Source organism: Schistosoma haematobium, chromosome 4, assembly GCF_000699445.3.
Source record: "Schistosoma haematobium chromosome 4, whole genome shotgun sequence".
NCBI classification, from domain to species: Eukaryota; Metazoa; Platyhelminthes; class Trematoda; order Strigeidida; family Schistosomatidae; genus Schistosoma; species Schistosoma haematobium.
The window spans coordinates 37,631,074-37,655,433 of NC_067199.1; the positions used below are offsets into that span (position 1 = coordinate 37,631,074).

Below are 24,360 nucleotides of genomic sequence, written 5' to 3' on the forward strand. Positions count from 1 at the left end.
TTCAGCATGACGAAAGATACATGAATCACATGAATGAAATTTACCACAGGCCAAACATTTACCGTTCCTGTGCTCGCCTATGTAACCTGATTTGCTAAGTATTAGAAATGGTCACTGACTGAAAATCAAGGATTGGAGATTTATCGTCTCTAATCAGTAAATTACAGCACTTTTGAATAAGAAATAAACGACCCGTCAAACTGGAAATCGAAACTTGTTAGGTTTAATGATGGCATGAGGTAATAATAACTTCAAATTTTCAACTGGACTGACAGATTTGATACCTATCAGAATTGGGGTTTGTGGAGAATTTAGTAGTAGTCGTTGAATTCATGAGTTGATCTAAGCTAGACCACCATTGAAAATCCGAAAGCCCTGGAGCGTGTAGGGTAAGACTATATCCTCAAAGTTCTATAAATCTCAACCATTAAAATAGGTTATTTGATATGTAGTCATTACTCCTGGGACTGAGAGTTAATTGTATACTGTATGTGAACGCGGGTCTTCAGATTTATCGGGATGGCGCCTTATAGGAGGAGCAAAAAGCCGCCACCCGAAGGATGGGAGTTGATCGAACCAACAATCGAAGAATTGAACAGGAAAATGCGTGAGGCTGAAACTGACCCTCATGAGGGAAAACGTAAGGTTGAGGCTGAATGGCCAATATTTCGCATTCATCATAAGAGGTCTCGGTTCATTTATGACTTGTATTACAAACGAAAAGCTATTTCTAAAGTAGGTCATACCCATTATCTTCTTAATAAATTCAGGAGCTGTATGAATTCTGCATCAAAGAGAAGATAGCCGACGCAAATCTGATCGCCAAATGGAAAAAGCAAGGATACGAAAACTTATGTTGTTTAAGGTGCATCCAATCTAGAGATACAAATTTTGGAACTAATTGCGTATGTCGAGTACCAAAGTCAAAGTTAGAAGAAGGTAAAGTTGTTGAGTGTCAAAGTTGCGGTTGCCGTGGCTGCTCTGGCTAATCAATGAGTCTGCATGTACGTACAACTTAACGTATTTGAATTTTGGTGTTAACTATTCACTTGGTTCTGTGTATATATATTCAAAACATAACTGGCCTTCCTACATCAGCTCACTCTTCAACATGTGGACAGTATTTTTACACGGTTTCTTACCTGATAATAGATATATCAAATGAAGTCATTTAACGATATACAGTCTATCTTTTTTGAAGTTTGCTTACTATTCCCATTTGGTTTGTTAACTTATGGTTTGCTCTCAATGTATGTAATAAGTTCACATTGTTGCATTAAAAACAGAGGGTATAACGTCAGTTTTCTAATTTTTTAACTTCTAATATTAAAGGCGGTTGGCTAACGTCAAATTCCTTCATTAGTCCATTTAAAATGCCTAGTCATCATATGTTAGGTATTGCATATTTTGTTTGGGTGTTTTACTCACTATTTGAACTGCATAGACCTACATTATAAGTTGTTATACATGTACTCTTAGCACATTATAGGTCTCGAACTTTGAATTAAACCGGTGAGATTCTCGATCACTGACTTGAAGGGTTGTTGGGATATCTAGGTGAACTCATAATCGTATAACTCTTCTTTATATCCATTTGTAGCTCATACATCAGCTTCGTAAGCGAGTTATCCGTCGGGTCGCCTCAATCAATTCAGTGTCTAGTTAATCATTCTCACTTCTGTAACGAAATCGACATAGTTTATTATAATGGTTCGTAACTAGCAGTTTTTGGGTCATTAAAATCCCTGCCATGTGGTAGCAAAATGGTATACTTTGTCCTCATTCAAAACCGACGTATATTTTTTTGAATATGGATATTTTCAACTATCATTAAAAAACGTTCCTTTATTATGATTTCAAATGGTCATACTGTTTACTTATCAGCAGGCCTAAATCTCTAGTTCTCAATTAAAATGCTTTCGCCAATCAGTCGTGAGGAAGCTTATACACTATCCCACTATTTATGCATAACAATTTCAGTTTGTGTTTGATTTACGACATAATTCTTGATTGATAATCTATTTATTCAAAATGGCCTCTAAACTAGAAAGCGTTGGGCATCGAGAGTTTATCTATTTTCATAATCGCACTTCAAAAACACTAGTAGTCAGAGACAGGTTTCATAACTACCGCAGCATTGTTCAATCTACTGTTATATTCTCTCATCCTTTGACTGTTAGTTACATCTCATTGTTGACAGATTTGTTTCCTTTATTTGTACCGAAATTTCCTCAGCTACTGAAACTTCAAAATGGATATTTATGAAGAATTAGAACAAAACTTAACTGGTTGTTTCATACTCTTGCCCACTGGTCTTTTTCGAGAGACGTGATTTGTGATTTTTCTCTGCAAACAGAAAAATTAATTCTATACCAAGATAATGAAGATACGTGGATTACCTCTAGTAACAAGATCTTAAATGTACTACCCATTATTCCTGTTCTAATTACCTTAGGTAACTGCTTGTAACCTGCATAGTAGTTCTGCGTAATTGATTTATCTTTGTACTATAAACCAATTATATTTAGATTTTCGGATATGATCCCAATCTTTTCTCATGACTTTACAATACACCCACGACCTGTTGAGAAACCAGCCTGCTCCTCACTAGTCAGTCATAGGTTTTAGATAATCTGCAGAGCATGATGGTAGCCAATTATTCGGAAGTATTTTTATCCCTTTATACCTGTCACATTGATGACTGGAGCCCTTTTTAAAGATGAGAATGACAATCGCCTTATTCTATGTTGCTGAAACGCTTTCTCTCCGAACAACTCAGTTTCCGGTCTAGAAGTTTTCCAGTATCCTTAGGAAGAGCTAAGCGTTAGGTCATCTGGGCCTTGTGACTGGGCTTTGCAAGTTGAAGTTCCCATTGACGGGCCAGTGATCACTGGCCAGAAAAAAACATGGCAATCTGGTGGACGCTTTAGAGACGACAGAGCTGAAATGTCTCACGAGGTTCCTTTGAACGTTACGAAATCCCTTTGATGGATTAGTATCTCAACATGGATAAAAAATTTCCTTCGGTTTTACAAACTATCGTCATTTGTGTTGTTTGAGAGATAACCGTCGGGTGTTTAAAAGAAAATAAAATCACAGGTTCAGTTTTTGATTACTTTATGTTTGTGAAATATAGAATAGAAGTCATGCGTAATATACCGTTTTTTGATCAACTGTGTCTTCCAGACTTTGGTCGTGTATCGCTGAATAGCGTAGTAAATAATTCTGTCGTTAGGTGTGGGGTACTAGGCAGTTGTTGTGAATTAGTTGGAGGCTGTGAATTCTGATCAACTGGGATGTGTTATATATGACCAACCACCGCCTACACCGGTTTGGAATGTTGGCTGGTTAATGTATAGAGGTGCCTCAAAAAAGATATGGTATCAAACCGATTATATTGTCTAGCAAACTACTTCCCTTTTGGTATTAAATTTGTCACTTACCATCATTTAGCAGTCAATGTATTCTTTCTACCACACTATATGCAACAGAACGATAAACAGCTGTTTGAATCCTACAAGTTAAGCTGTCTACTGAAATAGCTTTCTAACTGTGAACCCTTGCTTACAGTTATTATCGTTCGTACGTACGTTGAAGATTCGATGTTAGAAGATATTCTTTACAACTACTGCAGAAATTTGTTTAAGGGACATCACAACCAACCTGGCAAATTACTCGCTAAAGTTGGAAATTAAATTTCTTACTTGATAGGGTATTACAATTGTATCATTAATTTATCATTATAAACAATTGTTAGGAATGCGCAATCTCCGATTACAACTTACGAAAAGCAAATCAATATCGACTGGGTTTGTACTGCGTTACAGTAAATTATTCAGTGTGAACGCTGTCCATTTAATTTCAAGATATTTATGGTAACGATAATCACTCAGTTTGAATGTGCTAGTCATTTTTGTTGATCTATGACCGATAAACTTAATGCACTTGGATTGATTATACTGGGTTAATATAAAAAAGCTTCATCCACTAAACTGATGCTTTTACTCTAGTTAGTGGGGTAGGAAAAATTAAAGGATAGAAGGAATCTTCTTTACAATCGTGGCAATGAAATTATTAGCACAGCGTATAAACCTATCAAGGATTCACTGAATGCTCGCTTCAAATCTTGACAATAAAACTGTTGGAGAGAGGTAATGTTTTGATCATATCAAGATGCATTAATCATATCTATGGACTTTTACAGAGAATTTAACTGCAGAAAGAATGACGTGTTAAGTAAAGAGACGAGGGTGAAAACTAGATCTTACTTGACGTTATAGGCAACTTTCAAAGAGGAAACTAAGTAAAAAATTTCATACATTTTGTAAGTCCATAATTAAGAAAGCAAAATCTACCTAAATTAAGGTGTTTTGCTACATCTAATTATAATTTCGTTTGTATTGAGTTCTTTTATATGCCATTAAAAATAAGACCACAAACTTCGTTACTGTATTCATCATACGGCCGATAAACCAAAATAGTCGGAAGTATCTTTGCATTATCTAATCATTATATCAGTAAGATGCAAACCAAAGTGTATCGTAAATAATAAACCTCAGTCAGTAACAACGTAGAACTTCGTACTTACATACATCAGTTCTAGTAGCCATACAACATTAGAACAGAGATGCAATTGTCGATCCAAATCCCGTAGTGGTAGAGTTAGTAAGAGTATAAGCAGTAATCGAGAAGGGTTTGAAGATGTTATTCAAGGAGTATAATCCAGTGAAATAAATTTAGAAAGAGAAAAAAAGGGATGTGAAGAATTCAGAAGATTAAAGTTTGGGAGAACACAAAGAGTGGATGCACCTGCGCCATTGCAAACGATTTTGAGCCATGTCATTCAGGGTCTCTTACCATCGGTTGCTATCATCTAGCGGTCCCTAACCAGGTAGTCTACACCTACCAACATGACTCAGTCCACTTTTCAGTGACTTAATGAACTTGTGCCATGTTTTGGTCTGGCCGCTCCTAGCTTTCTTCCAACCTACTCCTATTCCATTGAGCATCACATGTCGAGGCAGTCGGTGGTTGGGCATACGTAACATGTGTCCCAGCCATCTCAACTGATGACGTTTTACTACCTCATCAGTCGATTTGCCATCCTTACCTAGTACCCGTTTCCTAACAACTGCGTTACTTACTCGATAGTCCCAGGATATACGAGCAATGTTTCGAAGACACCTATGATCAAATACTAGTAACCTACGAATATCCTCTACTCTTACCGGCCATGTTTCACTGCCATAAAGTAGGACGGAACGAACTGCTGCGCAGTAAACACGTCTTTTGATTGATAGACGGATATCTCGCCTACGCCATAAATGATGCAAGTTGGAAAAATCTACATAAGCACTAGCACGTTTTTGAATAAGAACGGGTATGACAAATATTTAGTTAATAGATATGACAGTAACTGGTTAGCCAAAAAATACCGCTTAGCTCTTACTGTATTAGCATTTCATTAAATTATTGTTCGTTAAACATTCACCAAAGAACGTGGTTATCCACGTAGTATATTTCTGTTTCCCTGGCCCCATCTTAACAGTATGAAGTACATGTTATTTAAATTAATGAGCGAATAGTTGAATTTTTTAATTGCTATTATAAGCTTATGGATAAAATATTACGTAACTAACTGGATACTATGGTCATTTATTAAAGGTCAGGTTGTTTACATTATAATGAAGGTGAAATATTTCATTTGAATCACAAACCCTTAGTTCTTTATTTCTTCGATTTGTCTATAGATATAGTTAACAACAATTGAGTGAATATTCTCTATATTTCACTTCAATACGACGCCTCATAGCGATTAACTCTAATTTTTCAGGACTTTTGATGGAGTAGGTAAGTAAACAAAGTGAAAAACTACAGCTTCTTGTTCTACTTATTTACACTACGTGGAAAATCTATGTACGTAAAAGAATGAGTAAACATAAGATTTAAGTTGTAGATGCTACTCTCCATCGATAAACTGAAAACGTTTTCACTTTTTAATGGAGATTAACAATTTATAGATCACTGATTTATTGCAGCTATGAATTCGTAAACGACCAGATTAAATCCGTCTGTTATTGGGCATCATTTAATGGTATATGTATATGAGATACTGTGAAATGTTCTGTCACGGTGCAATTGATCAGTTGTAAAAATTCATATTCAATATTAAAGGTCCTACATAGGTAGGTACGCATAAAATAATAGATCTTGTAATTTCGCTTAAACGAACTTATTATTCCGAAGAAAACTGAACAATAGAGCTACATTAAAAAAACCCTAATAGGTATTTTAACAAATAGCAACTAACTTAGGAAGAAATCTTAGTTGTATTTATGTTCACAGTAATAATCTTTGGTATCGACACTCTAGAAATCTGAGATAATTTGAAATTTCATGTTGAATGTCTTCTCTTTCTGAATTAGATAAATGTTGATTTGTGTTCATTGTTTGGTAAGCTTTTGATATGATTTGTAATTGTCTGAACAATTCATGTTCCAAGCGATCGTTTCCTTTTAAATAACCGTTTTTCTTGGTATTTTTCCATTTTAAATTTGATATACCATGTTTCGAATCTGTTACAGTAGTACAATGTGAGGATTCCGTTGGAATGGATGCATCCAAATCAGTCTGGTTATTTTGGGTCTTCAATATCTAGCAGTACATAAATGAACAATATTTAAGTTCTTCGTTCAATATTTCAGTGCTGTTTATTGAATTAAGATGATATCGCTCCCCAAATTTTGATTATGAGTGCATAATTATTTCTGGTAATACAGTAATCAGTTATTCACCTAATGTATTCGTTGGATGTACAATGAGACTTGTGTTCGTAATTTTATTCTATTCAGGTACTGAGTTGATAGAAGTAAAAATCATACTCAATTTTATGTTTGCTCAACTTAATATTGATAGTTGTTTGTTAGGAGTTTTACGAATATAAAACGGCTCATTGCATACAATGATCTCATTTCAAGAAAATCCTCCTCCTAGCTAACATATAGTTGGAGAAAAACTTACTTGTCTTTGCAAATTTTGAAAATTTAAACTGATATTTTTATCAATTTGTTCTAAATCTCCAGTATCACTCATTGTCATAGTCTTTCTGTTGTTGGTTTTTTCATCATCATCATTGCTTATATTTTCTTCTTCAATGTATGAGTTCAGAAGTTCTTCAGCTCGATCCAGTATCTCTTGAGGAAGTGCAGTAAGCCTGGCCAATTTAATACCTGATTTTATGAAGAAAAAACTTCCAACTGAAATAACAACATTAGTGATTATTATGTTAATCTCAAATGCATAGAGCTTGACATAACAATCAGTGATTTCCAATGATTAAAAATTCTTTGATTGTGTGTATTTATACATCTAAAATTGACCCAAATTGTTGAATAGTACCCAACCACCAATTATAACTAATTTCCTACGTATTTAAGAGGAAAATCAATTTCACACTGTACGAAACATTGGCTATGAAAGAAATCCAAGAAGCTATTGTTTCTTTTGTAATAGGCAGCATACTTAAAAAAACAAATATTCATAATCTATGTAAGAATAGTTTTGATTAAATTTGAGTGGAGCATGTGGATGAAGACAATGATTGTAGAAGAATTAGGAAGTTGTTCAAACAGATGTTTATCTATAGGCTAAATATATAAATATTCCCGAAGAGAAAACTAAGAACTCGGAAACAGAATTTTTATGAATAAATTATTAGCATCTTAGTTCATGGACGAAACTGACCATCTGAGTAAAATTCAAATGATAAAGTAAGAAATAAGGAATTGTAATTAAGGTCAGGAAAGGATGTTACGTAACAAATCCTTGGGATCGAGGTCAATAAGGCTCAGGAAGATTGATAACTGAGTCTTTATGAATATAAATTGTGAATAATTGTCTGATGATTAGTGCCAGTTAATGTAGAAAGTGTATTTAAATAATCTCAGAAATTAAAAGTTAACAGTTTAGGGGTTGTGGAGATTCTTAAGTTTTTGATTGAGATCCTGAACCGATTGATGTTAGATCACCATTGAAAACCTGGACGAAACGGCTGTCCAGTGCTTCCAGGTTTTCAATGGTGGTCTAACATCAATCGGTTCATAATCTCAATTAAAAGTTAAGTAATTTCAACGTTTTGTCTAGCGAACAGGTATATTCTATTTAGTTTGTGGCATTTACTACTATTTCACGCCTACGTAACTGATTGTAACTTTTGGAAAGACCAACTGATCTAATATTTTGGAGTCGTTATATACAAATGCATTCAACCTTTACAATTATTTACTTGTAACCCGGACTTTTTATGAGGATGTAGTGCGTATGTTTTATCATCGCTTCCTCTCTCTGTCTTACATCTTTAGATTGGTTTTTTTGTCTGACTATAAATGTTGAGTCACGTTTAATAAAGTTGTATAGGCTGGGAAGCTTTTCTCCATACCATATCTCCTACAGTCTGTTCAAAGTAAGTTCTTCCGACCCGATTCGTATTTGACTTTTATTACCACTGTTGTCCAACGAAGTTAGCCTAATTAACAGTATACGGAGTTGAACAGAGAATTTATACTCTATGGTTTATTTGTCGTCATTCGTTGCTACCGATTTATATTGAGCGATAAAAGGCACACAAGAAAAGAAGAAAGGCTGTCTACCTACCATACATTATTTTGGGTGATATTCCTTTGTTTAATTTATAAGTAAAAGTGATTTGACCAAGATCTTGACTGGTTGAATCAATGAATTCGGATTGTTTTAGATGTTGATTCATTTTGAATGTATTTGAATAATTTTTATCGGAGAAACTATGAACTAACGGAGATTCTTCAGTGAAACTGCTGTTATTAGCATATGTTGTTTCATGAATACTTCGATTTGATGTACCTATATTATGATGTCCATGATAAATATTTAAAACTTCTTCTTGTACTGAAAAATAATAACTAAAATAAGAATAGATAAATGAAATAATCATCTGAAAACAATAAAACTAGAATATAAGTTAATTCATAGAATTACTGGTGTGGTGTGGTTTACTTATATCCACATAAGTAGTATTTAACGATAGTCAAGAATGGAGTGTATTTCAGTAGACGATCGAGAAGGAAAGAACGAAAACGGAAGGCAATTGGTATGAAATTGAATGAACAATGAAATCTAAGACGATGGACTGATATTTACAAAAGAAACAGTCAAGTTTGAGACGACGGATTGATATTTTGCAAATTAACTATTTACTGTATGGTTCTCAGATTTTACTAAAATGTTCTGTAATTCTGTGTTCAAATGCACTCGGTTGCCCACACTCGTGTTCTTGTTCACTACACTGGCATTGAATCAATAACTAGATATTGAAAATTCAAGAATATTATTTTAACTATATCATCATTGAAACTAATCATTAAATTGCCCAACTGGGGAAAAAAATTTGTTATATAATATTTCTTATTATGTTTATTATTGAAGTTAATTTATTTTCATGATTGTTTTGCAGTTTTTTTTCTAGACTATTTGTTTCTTAATAAAATAATCATTCTGTCCTCAAAGTTAAATATTTCTAATTTACATACCATTTCATAACTCAAATGAAAAGTAAATGTATATAATACTCTAACGGTAAAATAAAGCAAATAGAATATGTAAGAAATTTCGTATAAATTTGATCGTATAGTTTCACAGTAGGAGAGACGGAATATAATTAGCTGTCCCATGGCAACTAATAATTAATAAATAAACCTTATTCCATTCTATCTATATCGTATTAAATAATTATCAAATATTACATTCAACGGTTCAAATCAATTATCTTATCTGAATATGCTAATTGACTGGAACACTAAAATAACACAAACTTTCAATTACAAATACATTCTTCCTCTTTCAATTCATTATTTTATCTTGTTTATTTATCTTCATTTAATGCATGATGTGACATTTTTAATTCATATCATATATCAGAAGGGGTTTAGAAATTTTCACACATTGAAATCATGAGTCAATTGAAGCTAGACCACCATGGGAAACCTGGAAGCAGTAGACGGCCGTTTCGTCCTAGTTTGGGACTCCTCAGTAAAGCGCATCCACGGTCCTGCACCCCGCGGGATTCGAACCCAGGACCTACTGGCTTCATATCATATATAAAAATTATATATTTTCTTAATATTCACCGACTGAAGACAATATACAGTGAATGAAATTTCTTCTTCTCACTTAGGTATACACATAATGTGCTATCTTAACACATCACATGTCTGTTACACACTAATGTAAATACCTACTTTAAACATTGTTAACGTTGATTGGATGACTTATTCAGTAGACAGTAAACCGGAGAACCATGTACCTATTTACATTCGATAATTTTGATGTTTTATTATATTTCCTTGAAAAAGCTTGGACCAGATTGCTAGGCGGAACGTTGGATTTACTTCAAATTCTTTCAATGAGATTTTACAAATACATTCTTTTTAAATAGAATGTGTTCCTTAATTCAATCACCGTTGAATGAATATGTACTGATTAGACTAATGGATTTTTCTCTAAACTTTACCAGTAATTACATCGTTCTCTGTAACTATATGATATAAAGACATTGAGAAATTTTCGTGTTATAATTAATAGGGCATCTCGATGCTGATCAATTCATTTCATTTAGTTCACCTAATTACTATTTCGACAGCCATCCTTAAAAACAAAAATATCGTATAATTATCAAAATTATACTTCACGTTTCTTTGTTTTGTAAACTGAATTTCTATTTGATAGACACTTTTACTTAACTTCACTTCCTAGATTTCATCCTTATGCATGTGTGCTTGTATAGATCAAATGTATTTATTTGCTTACCCAGTAAACATTTATTATCCACTAACATAACCTGATACTCTTGTAGTCAAACCATGACATAGTTCCAAACTGCGCTAATCATTAATGGCTTTTCTCGGGTCATTTTATGTTCTTGAAAACTATAGTGGTACTATGGATTAATCTTAATACTGATTGTTATAAATATAAAGTATTCATAGTTTGCGTCACGGACTAATTTCATTTAAACAACCATTAAAAACAAGGAAGCACTAAAAAGATATTCCGTCCTATTATCGGACTCCTCGTGGAAGCACCCTACTAAGGATTTCCATACTAGGATGTAGCAGCTTCCCAATTCTTTTTGGTTTTCAATGCCTGTCAAACTAAGATCAGTCCATGATGTAATCTATGAAATACTATACGAACTTCCCACAGTAATAAACACTATTTAATTGGCGATACTTCAAAGAATTAAAATATCATAATAACCCACACTTCACTATCGAACAACTAGTCAGGTATTAAGAAAATTAAAATATTGGTGTGAATTATGGCATATATATTTGACCTTGATTAAAAAAGAATATATTCTACCGTATCATTTCATTATGTATACTATCAAGGCTGACTTAAATGTGAATTTATTCGATTAGTCGCTTTTGTTCATGAATTACGAATGTAAAGCCACTGTCAACTGAAACTCATTCTGGTAATAAATACAAAGAAATCGACGATAACACTTTTTTATTGAATAAAACTTCAGTGAGTAACACCTCAGTTTTCTATTTTAAAATGATATACAGTTGATTCAAATAACTCCTATGTACAAAGTTATTTGTCTTAGTATGATTATTGATAGAAGTCCATAGGTTCCTTTCATGAATATAATGATAAGACTATTGTTTAATATTTATATCGAATGATTACAACTTAAAGTTTTGCCTATTTCTCTTTCAGTTTTCATGCCTTCTTTTGTGATTGTTATTCGTTTATGTCTTCAAATAGTATGAATTTCAAGAATTAATGTTAACAAATAAATAACTGCTGACGAGTCCCATAATAGGACGAAATAGCCATCCAGTGCTTCCAGGTTTTCCATGGTGATCTAGCTTCAATTGACTTATGATCTCAACTATTAAAATGAATAACTGTTAGCTATATTTATGACATCGTTCACAAAATCCATTTTATTGTGTACAATTATTAAATTATATATAAGTGAAAGTAATATATTGAAGTATTGTAATCGAAGCCAGATAGTGAACAGCAAAAGATAGTCTAGTTTCAATGCATGTTACTTACTTTTCTACATTTGGATAGAATGAAGCTAAGGAGGTCAATTCATAACGATTAGTTGCCAAAAACGTGAAAGCCTACATTAACAAACAGCGTCAAACATTTCAGTTATTGGTGATGACATCAGAAAAAATAAGAGAAAAGTATATGACATGAATTTTAAGTTTTGACTTGTACACTTTTCGAGTGTTAGTTCAAAACATGCATCCATTTATGATATGATCATGATCCATCTTAAGAATCAGCTTATTATGGCTAAGTACAATGGATTCCTGTATTGTTAGCTGCAACTGACTATTAAATGATTGTAATATCATAACAGAACTAGATAACAATTTGGCTGTTATTAAATACTAACACTCTACTTCTAAAAACCAGAAGAGTTAATAATAAATATATTTTTGTTGTATCCCAATGGGTAGAAAAATTGTATTCCTGACGTTTCGTGACTTAATGTAAGCCACTTCATCAGAGTAAATAAATTTTTTTTTTCTACCCATTGTGATTTAACAAAAATATATTTATCACTAACTCTCTTTCCAATGCTCAAATCATTTGAAACTATCAAATCCAACCTTGGTATTGATACCTACAAAAGAATTAAGGGGTTATTATTAATCTTAGCTGTCTTAAATCTTGATATGACCGAAAAAAAATAGGCATTTAAGCTGCATCGAAGCATGTGTGATCGGGTTGTAATTGCAGGACAGTGGTTGAATGCTCTAGTTTAAGTGTTGATTATATAGTTCAGATTGTCCATAATAGTATTAATGACCTGTTTACAAATCACATAGTGATAGTGAAATAATAGCTGAGAACAATACTTAACGTTTGTTAATCTAGAATAGTTTTCAAATGCTAATTTGCTTGATTTCCAGAAAAAAAACACAACACAGCAAGTATATAACTTTTAATTATACAGTTCGACCATATGACTTCTTTCATTTAATAATATAGACAAAATCTTAACCACACATCAACATAGTTAAGAAGTTACAATATAGGGGTAACTATGTCATAAATGAAACGAAACTGAGTAATAGGTCTGTAAAAAAGTAATATCGACTTAAGAAAGGTACAATACTTGACAACGGTTTATTTATCACAAAAAAATGTACGGGTAAGAGAATACATAGATTCAACAATTGAAGTACTCAACGATTACGCAATAATAATGTGAACAAAAACTATAAGTCGAACAGTTCTGAAAGCTCAGCTTGCCTCATATTCACTCCATTATAGTGAAATTGTCAATAATAATTATTTCTTAGAAGTATCAAAAAACTAAACTAAAACACAGCGGAAACTAATCATAAGTAAATGAACTTCAGTGACATTACAAAGTTAGGTAATGGGAACAATTTTTAACACGTAGATCCATCTATAAGTTATTGGATTCTATAACTGTGTGAAATCTATGAAGAGCATATATTTTTGATTCCAATCCCGTACTAGAAATAATCATTGAATTTAACTAAAATGAATCTATTATGTTTACTAGATACAGAAAAATAAGTACGTGTGTTGCGAGAACTTTTTACATTCTGAACTCACTTTATGTTCCAGTAATGCTTCACAGATAGCCCAGTTGAGATATTCGACTTCATCAGGGTCAGTATCTCAAAGAAAAAAGAATTTTAAGTTTAACGATTAGTGAATATCTTCGCAATAAGACGGAATTTCTTCATCAGAGTCTAAATAATCACATGCATACAAATTCCTTACCAAGTTAAAATCATCAGTAAGAAATGTTAGCGACATAAAGTCTACAATCTGAAGCCCAAAATCATGTCAAACAGTAGTAACGTTGAATCATATACTGTTAAGCTATCTAAATCAAAAATATTTTCAGAGGTAAATATTTACTCTGAAAATAGATCAAGTCGGAAATTAAGTGTGTTGATGTAGTCCAGTTTTTGGTTTACTAATAGGAAACTCATAGATGACTAAAAGTAATCCTGACACAAATAGTCATGTTTTTCAAATTTTTATAAAGTAAATAACAATTGGTAAGTAATGATAATATTACGTCTACTATAATTTAAAAATAACAATAAATAATACTTTGATTCATTTCTCCAAAACCTATATAATTTAAACGGATGTGTATTTGAACCAAATCGAGATGACTTCTTTATTCATACAATTCTATAAATACAATCTGATTTCAAACCTGAATAGGTCACCTTAATCTTGTATAACATCTTAGACTCAATACATTGTCACATCGGTTATAGTTGATGATATCAGAAAGTCAAGTATAGAGATTAATGGTTGGATTTATTTCCAACATAGCACAAGTGTAAGCCGAAAAATGAAATAAATGCGTAAGTTACACAACAACAAATAAATCAGCTGAAATATTTTGTCAAGAACTTATGTAGATAAGCTACTACAAGTCGTTTAGTTTAATAACTGAAAAACATACATTTAATTAATGACTGTAAATTATCTAAATATTAAACTGAAAAGTTATAACTGGAAACATTAAGTCCCAATATCTTAGTGTGGTGCGTGCTACTTATACTGATATAAGTAGTATATTATGCTAGTCAGAAATGAAATGTCTGGCAGCAGAAGATGAGGGGAGATCAAGAAAGCAAGAGCGGGAATAGAATGCAATTCTTATGAAAATGTAAGAACAATGAAGTCTGAGGCATTTTGAGACAATTGGTGGACATTTTGCAAATTAACGATTTAATATATATTTCTCAGATTTTAGTGAGATGCTCTGTAATTTTGTTCCAAATACATTCGGTTGATCCCCACCCGTGTTCTGTTCACTACACTATTACTAATAATGGCATGAGAAAATCTCGAAACGATTGTCTTCATTTTCTAAGAATAGTAAGTATTGACCAAGTGTGAATAAATAGAAACCACTCGAAACAGTCTTAAGATCTTTCTCATATTATGACACCATCAAATTACTCTTAAATTTTATCAATTAGCTATAAACTGTCTAACTATGGCTTATCATTTTCTCACCACTTTTGATTTCGTCTATTTATAATTCATGTCATTTTTTTTACATGATTTATGAGTTATGTGAAGCATCATACTGTTCGAGATCAAACTTCATATAATAACTCATTTATAAAAGAACAAGAATTGATAACACATTTTAATATTTGTTTTCCTAAATAGAGGACAAGGAATGGATAGTGCCAAACTAAATAAACATATCTCTATAAACTTACTTTGGCATAAACCATCGATAAGAATAATAGATGATCTGGAGAAATTTTGTAAAATATAAGTTAATTCTCTTATCTGTAATGTAGGAAAAAAACATTTCAACAGTATTTACACATGAATTAGCATAAGACGTCAATTGGTGTATACATGTATTGTTCTGCATAGTCGATTTAAATTCAAATGAGCGACATCACAATAAAGTCTATTTATCTACAGCATTTTGATACACAGAACTATGTTGTGGTATATGCTACTTATGTTGAGAGATATAAGTACTATGTAACACCGATCAGGTGTAGAATGATTACAACAGAAAACTGAATTGAAAAGAACAGAAAAGGAAACTGAAATTAATTCTAATGACAACAGAATTGGACGAGTCATGAAGTATATAAAGGATAATTGATGTAAGATGTGCAAATCATTTATTTACTGTATGATTTTCATATAATATGAAAGCACTCTTTAATTTTACATTCATCAATAAATTACTTATCCCTATCATCATGTCTTCGTTCACTACAATATAATCAACAATGTATTGCATCGCTATATGTTTAATATCCTAAATTTTAATTAAGGTATTCAACAGTAAAATATAGTAAATTGAGAAATAATTCAAAGTTGTGGAATGGTGCATAACACACTATATCAATTCATGATTTTATATTGTTTGCAAAAGAGCTACAATATACTAAAAGAAATATAATTTGAATAATATATAATCCAATTGAAGAACTTATTTGTAAAGTCTATATTTTACAAGTAAAGGAGCAGTATAAGAAGTTACGATTCAAGATTGGATCAATATAGAATTTATAGAAAACAGTAAGAATGATGTATGCTAGCTGATTTACAAGTCAAAAGTGTTAACTATAATTTGGTTTCATTAAGAAAAAACATTGAATATTGTGAACAGATAGTGAGAAATATATAAATGTTATTTAAATAAGCAACTAAATTAGGCATTTTTGTGTGGATTCATTAACGGTCGATGAAAGCAACTACAGTATTCGTTAAACATTTGAATGTTCTTGGTTTGATTGCTTTTGAGATTTTCAGTGAGTAAAATTAGTGTATTTTACATGTCATTTCTTAGGCAAAACACTTAATTTCTAACCATTTGGTGAGAGGTCAAAGTTCTATTTCACTAACATTGGTTTTAGTAGTTGAGTTACAAGAAAGTTTTGTTCTTTGTTGTTAACTTTCAACAAATGAATCTAAATATAGGATTAAACTGGTAACTCAATATTATTCATTCAATTCACCTAGTAATCATATTTAATGACTTGATTTCTCTTATAGGTTCATTAAAAATACTCATCTTTTTCAAATATTACACAGTATACAATTAATCTAAGAGTTAGTAACACTTAATCACAAATTTTAGTTTAAACTATGAATCATTTACATTGATTGACTTACTTCATTAACAAAACTAGATTCCCCTAAAATTATATCATCTTGTCCTTCTGTATGAAAGAATATTTGATCAGTAAGACGTACTGAAGTGAATTCAGCCGGAACAAATGAACCTATTTGTGCTAAAATTTGTATATATGCAATTTGTCTAAGATAGGTTGTTTTTCCACACTAAAAAAATAAATACGCAGACAAACAAAATATCATAAATGACATATTAAAAGGGGTAATCGTTTATGAAACGGTATTCATTCCTGATAAATATCTATTTCTTAGATATCCTGTAGTTACTGTGAACAATTCAATTTAGGTAATTGTTTCCGAAATTACTAGACACAAATGTGAAATGTTTTGATAATAATAATAGAATTTATTAGTTGTAGTATTAAAGCTTATTTAGTATTTCCACATGAGAATCATCATTACATATTAGACGTAAATTCAAGTCAGTTTAAAGAAGTTCAATAGATTCTATAACGCCATTTACAACAAAGTCCAGTATCTCAAGAATTGTACACTTAACTTCTTTAACTCACAGTTTTTGTATGAATGTTTTAAAACTTGTTTTGAAAAGGAAAAAAATAATAATCACTTACCATCGGAGGTCCGGTTATAACATGAAAGTTCAAAGCAGGTGATGCATACTACAATGAAATATAAAATAAGAATATTGCGATTATTAAGCTTGTATGTTACCGTATGATTTGCCACAGATAATGATTTCTTTTCTTCATCAGTAACAATATTCCGTCCATTTTTAATCCCAAGTATATTATTAAATATTGGGCAAACTGTACAAAAGGTAAAAAAAAACATGGGTTTACATTAAATCATGAACAAACCATTTTCTTAAATTTATTATTGCACAACACCACTATTTTCAGAAACATTTTATAAACTTAAATAGTTCATACTTACCATATAATAGATAGAGATTATATTAAATTATATTGAAAGATTAACATAAGCAAGTCTTATGGAAGGAGTTGAAAGAAAGTTAGTGACGGTCATGTTAAAATGTGGCACCCGCCCATGGAGTCACTCATCGTCGATCTGAACAGAGTTAGTGTATGCAGATAACCTGGTTCGAGTTCGAGCAAGTGCTTGTAGACTTTAGGTTACATGGCTTATAACCGTTTACAGTGGCTCAGTTGAATTAACTAGTTACTTTAGTCTAGATCTTCAGTTCCATTATTCTTTTGTATTTATCTTTTTTTACTTTCTTTTTTCTAGCCATATTTAACTCGTAAGGGTTTGAGTTATACTCTTGTTGATGTTCACTACTGATCTTTGAGCAGTCCTAATTGGTAACAGGTATAATGTGCGGATTACCTCGATATATCCATTTTGTCGCAAGTTTATACAGAATTGATGAAACAATGTTTAAATTAACTAAAATTAACACACCAATTAAATTGAATAACCATAAAAAGATAGTTCAGTCACATTTTGTTCTCATTTCATTGATTTTTATAGATATAAAGATTTTCTATGGTATGAGCAATATCCAAAACTATAAACTACTCGAATATACCTCATAAAAGTAAAAAATTGTTGTGGCCAGTTATATCTGGTATAATAGGCTATCTGTCGTTATCACTCTAATTAACAAGAATGTGAGTTAATTTGAGAATTAATGTTTGACTTTTTTACACCCGACTAATATACATCTTTTATAGAACGGAATTTGGAATGATATCAGTTCTCGTGAAGTGATATCATTGTAGGAAGTATGAATCTATTTACATTTAATAATAATATATGAGATGGATCTAAAATATTTCGACGAAAAATACTTGATTCTGAGGTTAACAGAATAACCTTGTAAATTTTGTTACTATTTTCGAAGCCAAGTGACAAGCTGAACAAAGTAGCAAAGGAAAACCGTTTGGTTAGATATCAGTATTTAAACAGAAATGTACTTTGTACTTACCGAAATGATTTCTGAGAGAATAAGTTAATGACATTTTGGCGAATGAGGCTAATAGATCCAGACCTGCGATTACTTCTGACAAACGATAAAACAGTGCCATATCTGGATGCAGTCCAGTAATTAAGTCGCTAATAATTCTATAATTGATAATTAAAAATAGTTAAAATTTCGATCTACGTTCCTGCAATAATGATTACATACAACATAAGCCTTTGAGATGTCTTGAATTTCCTAATAAGTAATTAATATATATAAACAAGGATATAACTAAGTTCACTTGTTACGACCAGTCTCAAATTTATTAGAACAGTAAGTTAAGGCTTGTCAGATGAATGCATCTGCATTCCAAAGTTGGTTTTCACTCCAGGACTTGAACACAGTTCCGTTCTCATCAAAGGCCATTGCGTTATCCATCTAGCTACTGGGTTCGGATAGCCACTCGCTTGTTCAATGGAGGTGAATTTTGATTCATTTGATTGGTTGTTTGAATCGCCCTATCGATGTTTCGACTGATCAACTGCAGTCCTAAACATTAAATGAAAGATTAAAACTACCAATACTAAAAAATTAGTTGACGTCTTAATAAACTACATCCCAGTTTTGATTCTGCAGCATACACCCAATAGATCATTATGACAATACGAAGTATTTAAGTCATCTTTATCCCACTTTCAACTTTCCTTTACCACTTACAAAGTAAAGTTGGTAGCTCATCAAAAATTCCATAGCTTTTAATAAAGTATAAACCTTTTACAACAACGACTTACTGATCAGCAATATGATATACTTCATAAAGAGATCCTTTAATCCGTTCTATTTAAAAAATAAAAGGAAAAGCCCATTTTGTCAAAATTCAAACCATTTGTAAATATTCCCCAAAGATTTTGAAGATAACAGTTCTAAGTAACTATTAGCCTAATTTTCAATTATCAGTATCCAATTTTGATTACACCTTCAATATGCATTTAAAAATCAATGTTCTATGGTTCAGCTCCAAACAGATTAAGATCTTAGACTACTTGATTATAAATAAATATCGCACGTTTGTATGCCTAAAATGTAGCTTCAAGAGTAAATCAGTTTGACAGTACCAATACTAATATAAGAAATTAACTTACTTCATCAGAAAAGTAAAGTTTTACAAAACAATAATATTTACTAAAGAAAGCAAATTTTCTGTATGTTTGTATAAAATCAAAAACACTATAGTAGTTCTAAATGCTTCAATTGACAACAAATTCGACGTTCGCTATTTTTTCACAATCTTAGTAAATAATCTTTTTGTGTTCTATGTAAACCGTAAGTTTGTTGATCGTAAAATTCTTAAGATCATACTTGCTGGAGGGATCTTCATGTGAACCAGCCCAATTTCTTCTTCAAACCTTTCAATATAGTTGTTTACATAAGTACGAGTACATCCGTAAACACAACTAGCGGTGACGTTAGGTAAATACTTACCTGAGATCAGTTTAATGAACAGGTGGTATAATATTGCTAAAAAATACTTCAGAATAACTACAGTAAATCTTCATTTCGGTGTGCTCTTCATCCTTCTATCAGTTGGCTATGGCGGATAGATACAAGTCTTTTACTCAGATTAGTCGTAACTTAGCATACTGTTTTTCAAAATTTTTTTAACGCCTTTCAGATTGTATGTTTTCCGTTAAGTTCTTCCTAACGACTCACTTTTTAAGCTTAGAACTCTCACCTTCTTTGAAAAGCAGTTTATTCAAACTATATTCATAAATAATAAAATAAAATCAGTATTATTTATCTACTGTATATTTTTTCGCAGTTATTGATGTTTGTATAATACTGTAAATTAAGCGTTTGATTTGAATTTTATTATCAGGTTTCATTAAAAATTAGTCTCTCAGATAGCCATCCCTGAATTGATGAAAAGGATTTTCGAAGCACACTAATTATCATTATAAGTAATAAAGGTGTCTAACATAAACACACATTAATACATAGTGTTTTCAAATTCAAGATTCATTTTATTGTTGCTATGGTTACTTTTCAGACTATCCCTGCTTAATTTTTATATATATATATATATATATATAACAGCTGACAAATTAAGCTTTCGGTTTTGCTAAATAATATTTATATAGACAGAAAAAAATTAACTTAATTGTCTGATTAAATCCATATAATTTGGTGTGACTGTAATTTATAAACGACGTTCAAGTGATGCTAAAGTGACCTTGGGAAAAGTCACCTACTTACTAGGGTTTAAAGTGTTATAAATTAGTGTGAAGAATTGAGATTAGAGCATAAAGTTAGAAGTTAAGGTTAAAGATTAGAGTTGAAGTTTTCATCACGAAATGAAAACAGTTGTAATGTCGAAATGTTATTTACTCATTTAGATGAATGAATTTCATGCCAAAATTCAAGTTCTGAAATCTTTAATTTCATTAGTTCGTTCACAATATATAGTATTCCGGATAGTTCATTTATCCCAATACTTTAGTCACCCTCCTTGTTCAAATAATTTTCAAGAAAATGGTTTATTTAAATTCTGTCATCATTATAATCTCACTACATTTCTGGAGAGGTTTACATTTGTGAATAAAAAATATTTTTAAATGTTAGGTAGTTAAAGATAGTCGGTAGGAAACCTTGGACCTCTGTTTTGTGTTCGTCGATACCCGGTAAATTGTTGCAACACCAATCGTGAAGAAACGATACTCCTTGTATGAATAATCAGCTCTATGGTCCAATACATTACCCCTGATCCATTTTTGTAAAGAGTGAGCTGGACTTTTAAATCCCAGTAGAAAAAAATAATTTATACGATAGTTTACCAATTTTTCACTGAAGAGAAAGTCTTACTTATTGGAAAGCATTTTGTCGAAATAATATGAAATTTGATAGAATTTAATATTACAAAATATCATAACCTTATGTTTTTTTGAAAGTTTACTTTCCATATCCGCAATTTGAATCAACTTACCATTTAAACGAATCTAAAAGAAAAATCATAGAAAATTGATGTAGCCTAAATATTCACTTAGTCAAGGTAAAACTTATGTTAATAATGTTAACTAAACACATGTAGAGCAATATAGTCTAGATTTTGTTGGAAAATAATTGAGGAAACTATAGCATGTTATATGATTCTTCTTCATGAATCGGGGAATCATGGATTAATATGATTTCAGAAGCAGTTTACAAAATAATTTGGAATTATTTAGAGAAATATAGCACTCCAAATTGGAATCTGAAAGTTTACATTTATTGTCTATAGAACTGGAGAAGCTCAGATATGTTTGTTCTTCAACTTAGGTCCGTAAATGTTTTTCTGGAATCCGTTTGTGAATATAGATACTAAGTTTGAGTCTTCAGTCATATATCGACCTCAGTGAGTTAAAATTCAGATCTAAACCAACAAATGCAAACCTAAAGTCAGTACTCCGTATTACAATGAGCTGAGTGATTCCTAACTATACTACACTAGTGAAAAACTGCATAGTTCCGTTCATCCCAGATGATATCATAATCGCTAGGGGTTAAGTAATTAAACTTTAATTTCACTAACAACCAGCTCTCGTCAATATCCTGATTTTATACATTTTCGTATTACGTATGTGTAACCCGTTTGATAGAGTCTGTATTTATTAAGTCTTTTAAAAGAAAACATTTGTCCACCTCAGTATTGAAATGTTATGTTACATTTAACAGGCGACTAATGTTCAATGTAAATGAGAAGTATTTTTCTCCGCTAGAAACTAGCCTCCAATATATGCATATATATATTTTTCACGATTTACGAAAAACTAAGACAAAATCATGACCCAAAATTAAGCCATATATCATTCATTCCCAGTTTTAACAGTGTGTTCGAAAATGAATTATTCTGGTAAAAAAATGTATAAACTACGTTTTTGAAAGTATTTACGAGATCGAACCATGCTGGAGTCTTCCTCTGCTAGTCTGAAACTGATTGAAAAATATTCAAACTGTCCGTTATATTGCATAATTAAATTGTTTTTCCCGGTTAGCTTTGTTAGTGAAGTTGTTTTCTACGGGATGGGTTTGCTGACCCCATGCTAAACGTTCCTCCTTCATCCGGGCTTGGGACCAGCAGTAACCCTAAAAGAGCTACAGCCGGAGTTATTGTTTTACACATTTTAGTATAATTATCAAGATTCATCAGTTTCTTTGTTTAATTGTGTGTGAATTGATTCGATAAATTTAGGACCCATAATTACTTCTCACTTACAGCTTATAAATGATGTCATTCAAAGTACACTTCCGTATAATATCATGTGACGGCATACAACATGCACGAAATTTTATATAACAAACTAACAAAAATTCTCTAAAATAAAAATCACCAAACTGTGAATAATAAGTTTTTTTCAGTAGCACATAAATCACTAACAATAATCATATTATCACTTACAAGTGAATCTGTTGTACAATGTACAACATTTTTTGATATAAATGGTTTTTTAAACTCATCTGGAAGATTTTGAAGTACAGGATTATTGCTAAGCTCGGATGTTGTCAGAGTCCTATGAGGATATTTATTATGAACAGTATTTCGATTAGTTCTATGCAATGTTTTACATGCTTGGATATTTCCTTGTTGTTCGTCCTCTTCTTCTGCTTCCTCTTCTGCTTCAATAAAGATGTTTTCATTTAAAAAATTAGTGTCATTAGACAATGTCGAAGTGCCATAACTAATTTTCGATGACGATGTTTTTGTGTAAGTTTTTAATGGTTCTTCAGGTATTTGAATGTAAAATCCACGAGCTTTATTGTGAGATATTCGCAATGGTAGATTATATTGATGTGAAAGTCTGCTAACTTCATCTTTTATTTTTAAAAAAGTAAAAGCGATAATAATAAAAAATATTACAAACCAATGTAACAATTTTAAGCAGCGATTGACGATAGCCAGCAGTGGAATTCAAGACGCACGTTTCCTCCTGCCTCTGACTCGACAGTTGGATTTACCTGCATCACAGGGATGGTGTTCACACAGGAACTGGACCTTAAAACCTGTTGTTACAAATTTCATCGCGTTATCCACTTAGTTACTGGGTTCAGACAGTCACTGACCTGAGTAATGATGTGAATTTGAATTTTGGTTCATACATACTGGTTATTCGAATCTTCCCATTGATGTCGGGGACCGAAATTGATCAATCTATTTCGGTATATGTGCACCCTACCCTGTACAGATAGCCTCGATATTGCCAATAAGTCACAAAGCATTCAGGCAGAGATGATGTTGCATGGACGACAATGGTTTTAGGTTTATAATGACTTTTTAAGATGAAATATTGCATTATTGTAGTGAACGAGACCATAGGTGGAAATAATCAAATGTCCTTAATCACAAAACGACATAATTGATATGTCTTGTCGACTGAATGCTACTTGTTATATCTGGTCGTCGCCGATTGTTGTGTCGGAATCGCTTATCACTTATACTCGAAACGAGGGACTTCTGCAACTCCCGCGACACGAAAGTAAAAACATAAGGACTGGTATAAGTAAAGAATTATTAACCCCAAAACACGGCGATGACCCTAGTCGAAAATACACTCATTTATATATTGATTGTACACCCATTTTGATTAACAATTGAGACGATATCACAAATATGAAAAATACTCAGTTATAACAAATCACATACTGAGCATAGTTCATGTCAATGAAATACTAGAATATCGTATATTATGCAGAATAAAAGGCGA

At 31.8% G+C, this 24,360-nt stretch overlaps 2 protein-coding genes across 2 annotated transcripts in view; one reads left to right on the forward strand and one right to left on the reverse strand.

Annotated features, from left to right (window-relative positions):
- Positions 1 to 519: 519 nt before the first annotated feature.
- On the forward strand, positions 520 to 5,531 carry BUD31 (Component of the SF3b subcomplex of the U2 snRNP; the record flags this gene model as incomplete). The annotated part of the gene is made up of 3 exons (XM_012938164.3): positions 520 to 735; positions 771 to 1,004; positions 2,236 to 5,531. 2 exons carry the CDS (start codon positions 520 to 522, stop codon positions 987 to 989), a joined length of 435 nt encoding a protein of 144 aa, XP_012793618.1. The 3' UTR covers positions 990 to 1,004; positions 2,236 to 5,531.
- Positions 5,532 to 6,339: 808 nt separating this feature from the next.
- MSH4_1 (MutS protein msh4) overlaps positions 6,340 to 24,360 on the reverse strand; it is a gene marked incomplete at both ends in the record, with an annotated part of 38,505 nt that continues 20,484 nt past the window's right edge. Inside the window, 12 exons of the mRNA XM_035729723.2 lie at positions 6,340 to 6,654; positions 7,021 to 7,229; positions 8,653 to 8,936; positions 12,103 to 12,173; positions 13,651 to 13,715; positions 15,297 to 15,369; positions 16,720 to 16,887; positions 17,313 to 17,360; positions 17,413 to 17,507; positions 18,650 to 18,786; positions 19,417 to 19,462; positions 23,054 to 23,470. Of these exons, the coding sequence (XP_035585581.1) occupies positions 6,340 to 6,654; positions 7,021 to 7,229; positions 8,653 to 8,936; positions 12,103 to 12,173; positions 13,651 to 13,715; positions 15,297 to 15,369; positions 16,720 to 16,887; positions 17,313 to 17,360; positions 17,413 to 17,507; positions 18,650 to 18,786; positions 19,417 to 19,462; positions 23,054 to 23,470 (1,928 nt within the window). The remainder of the gene's footprint in view (positions 6,655 to 7,020; positions 7,230 to 8,652; positions 8,937 to 12,102; positions 12,174 to 13,650; positions 13,716 to 15,296; positions 15,370 to 16,719; positions 16,888 to 17,312; positions 17,361 to 17,412; positions 17,508 to 18,649; positions 18,787 to 19,416; positions 19,463 to 23,053; positions 23,471 to 24,360) is intronic.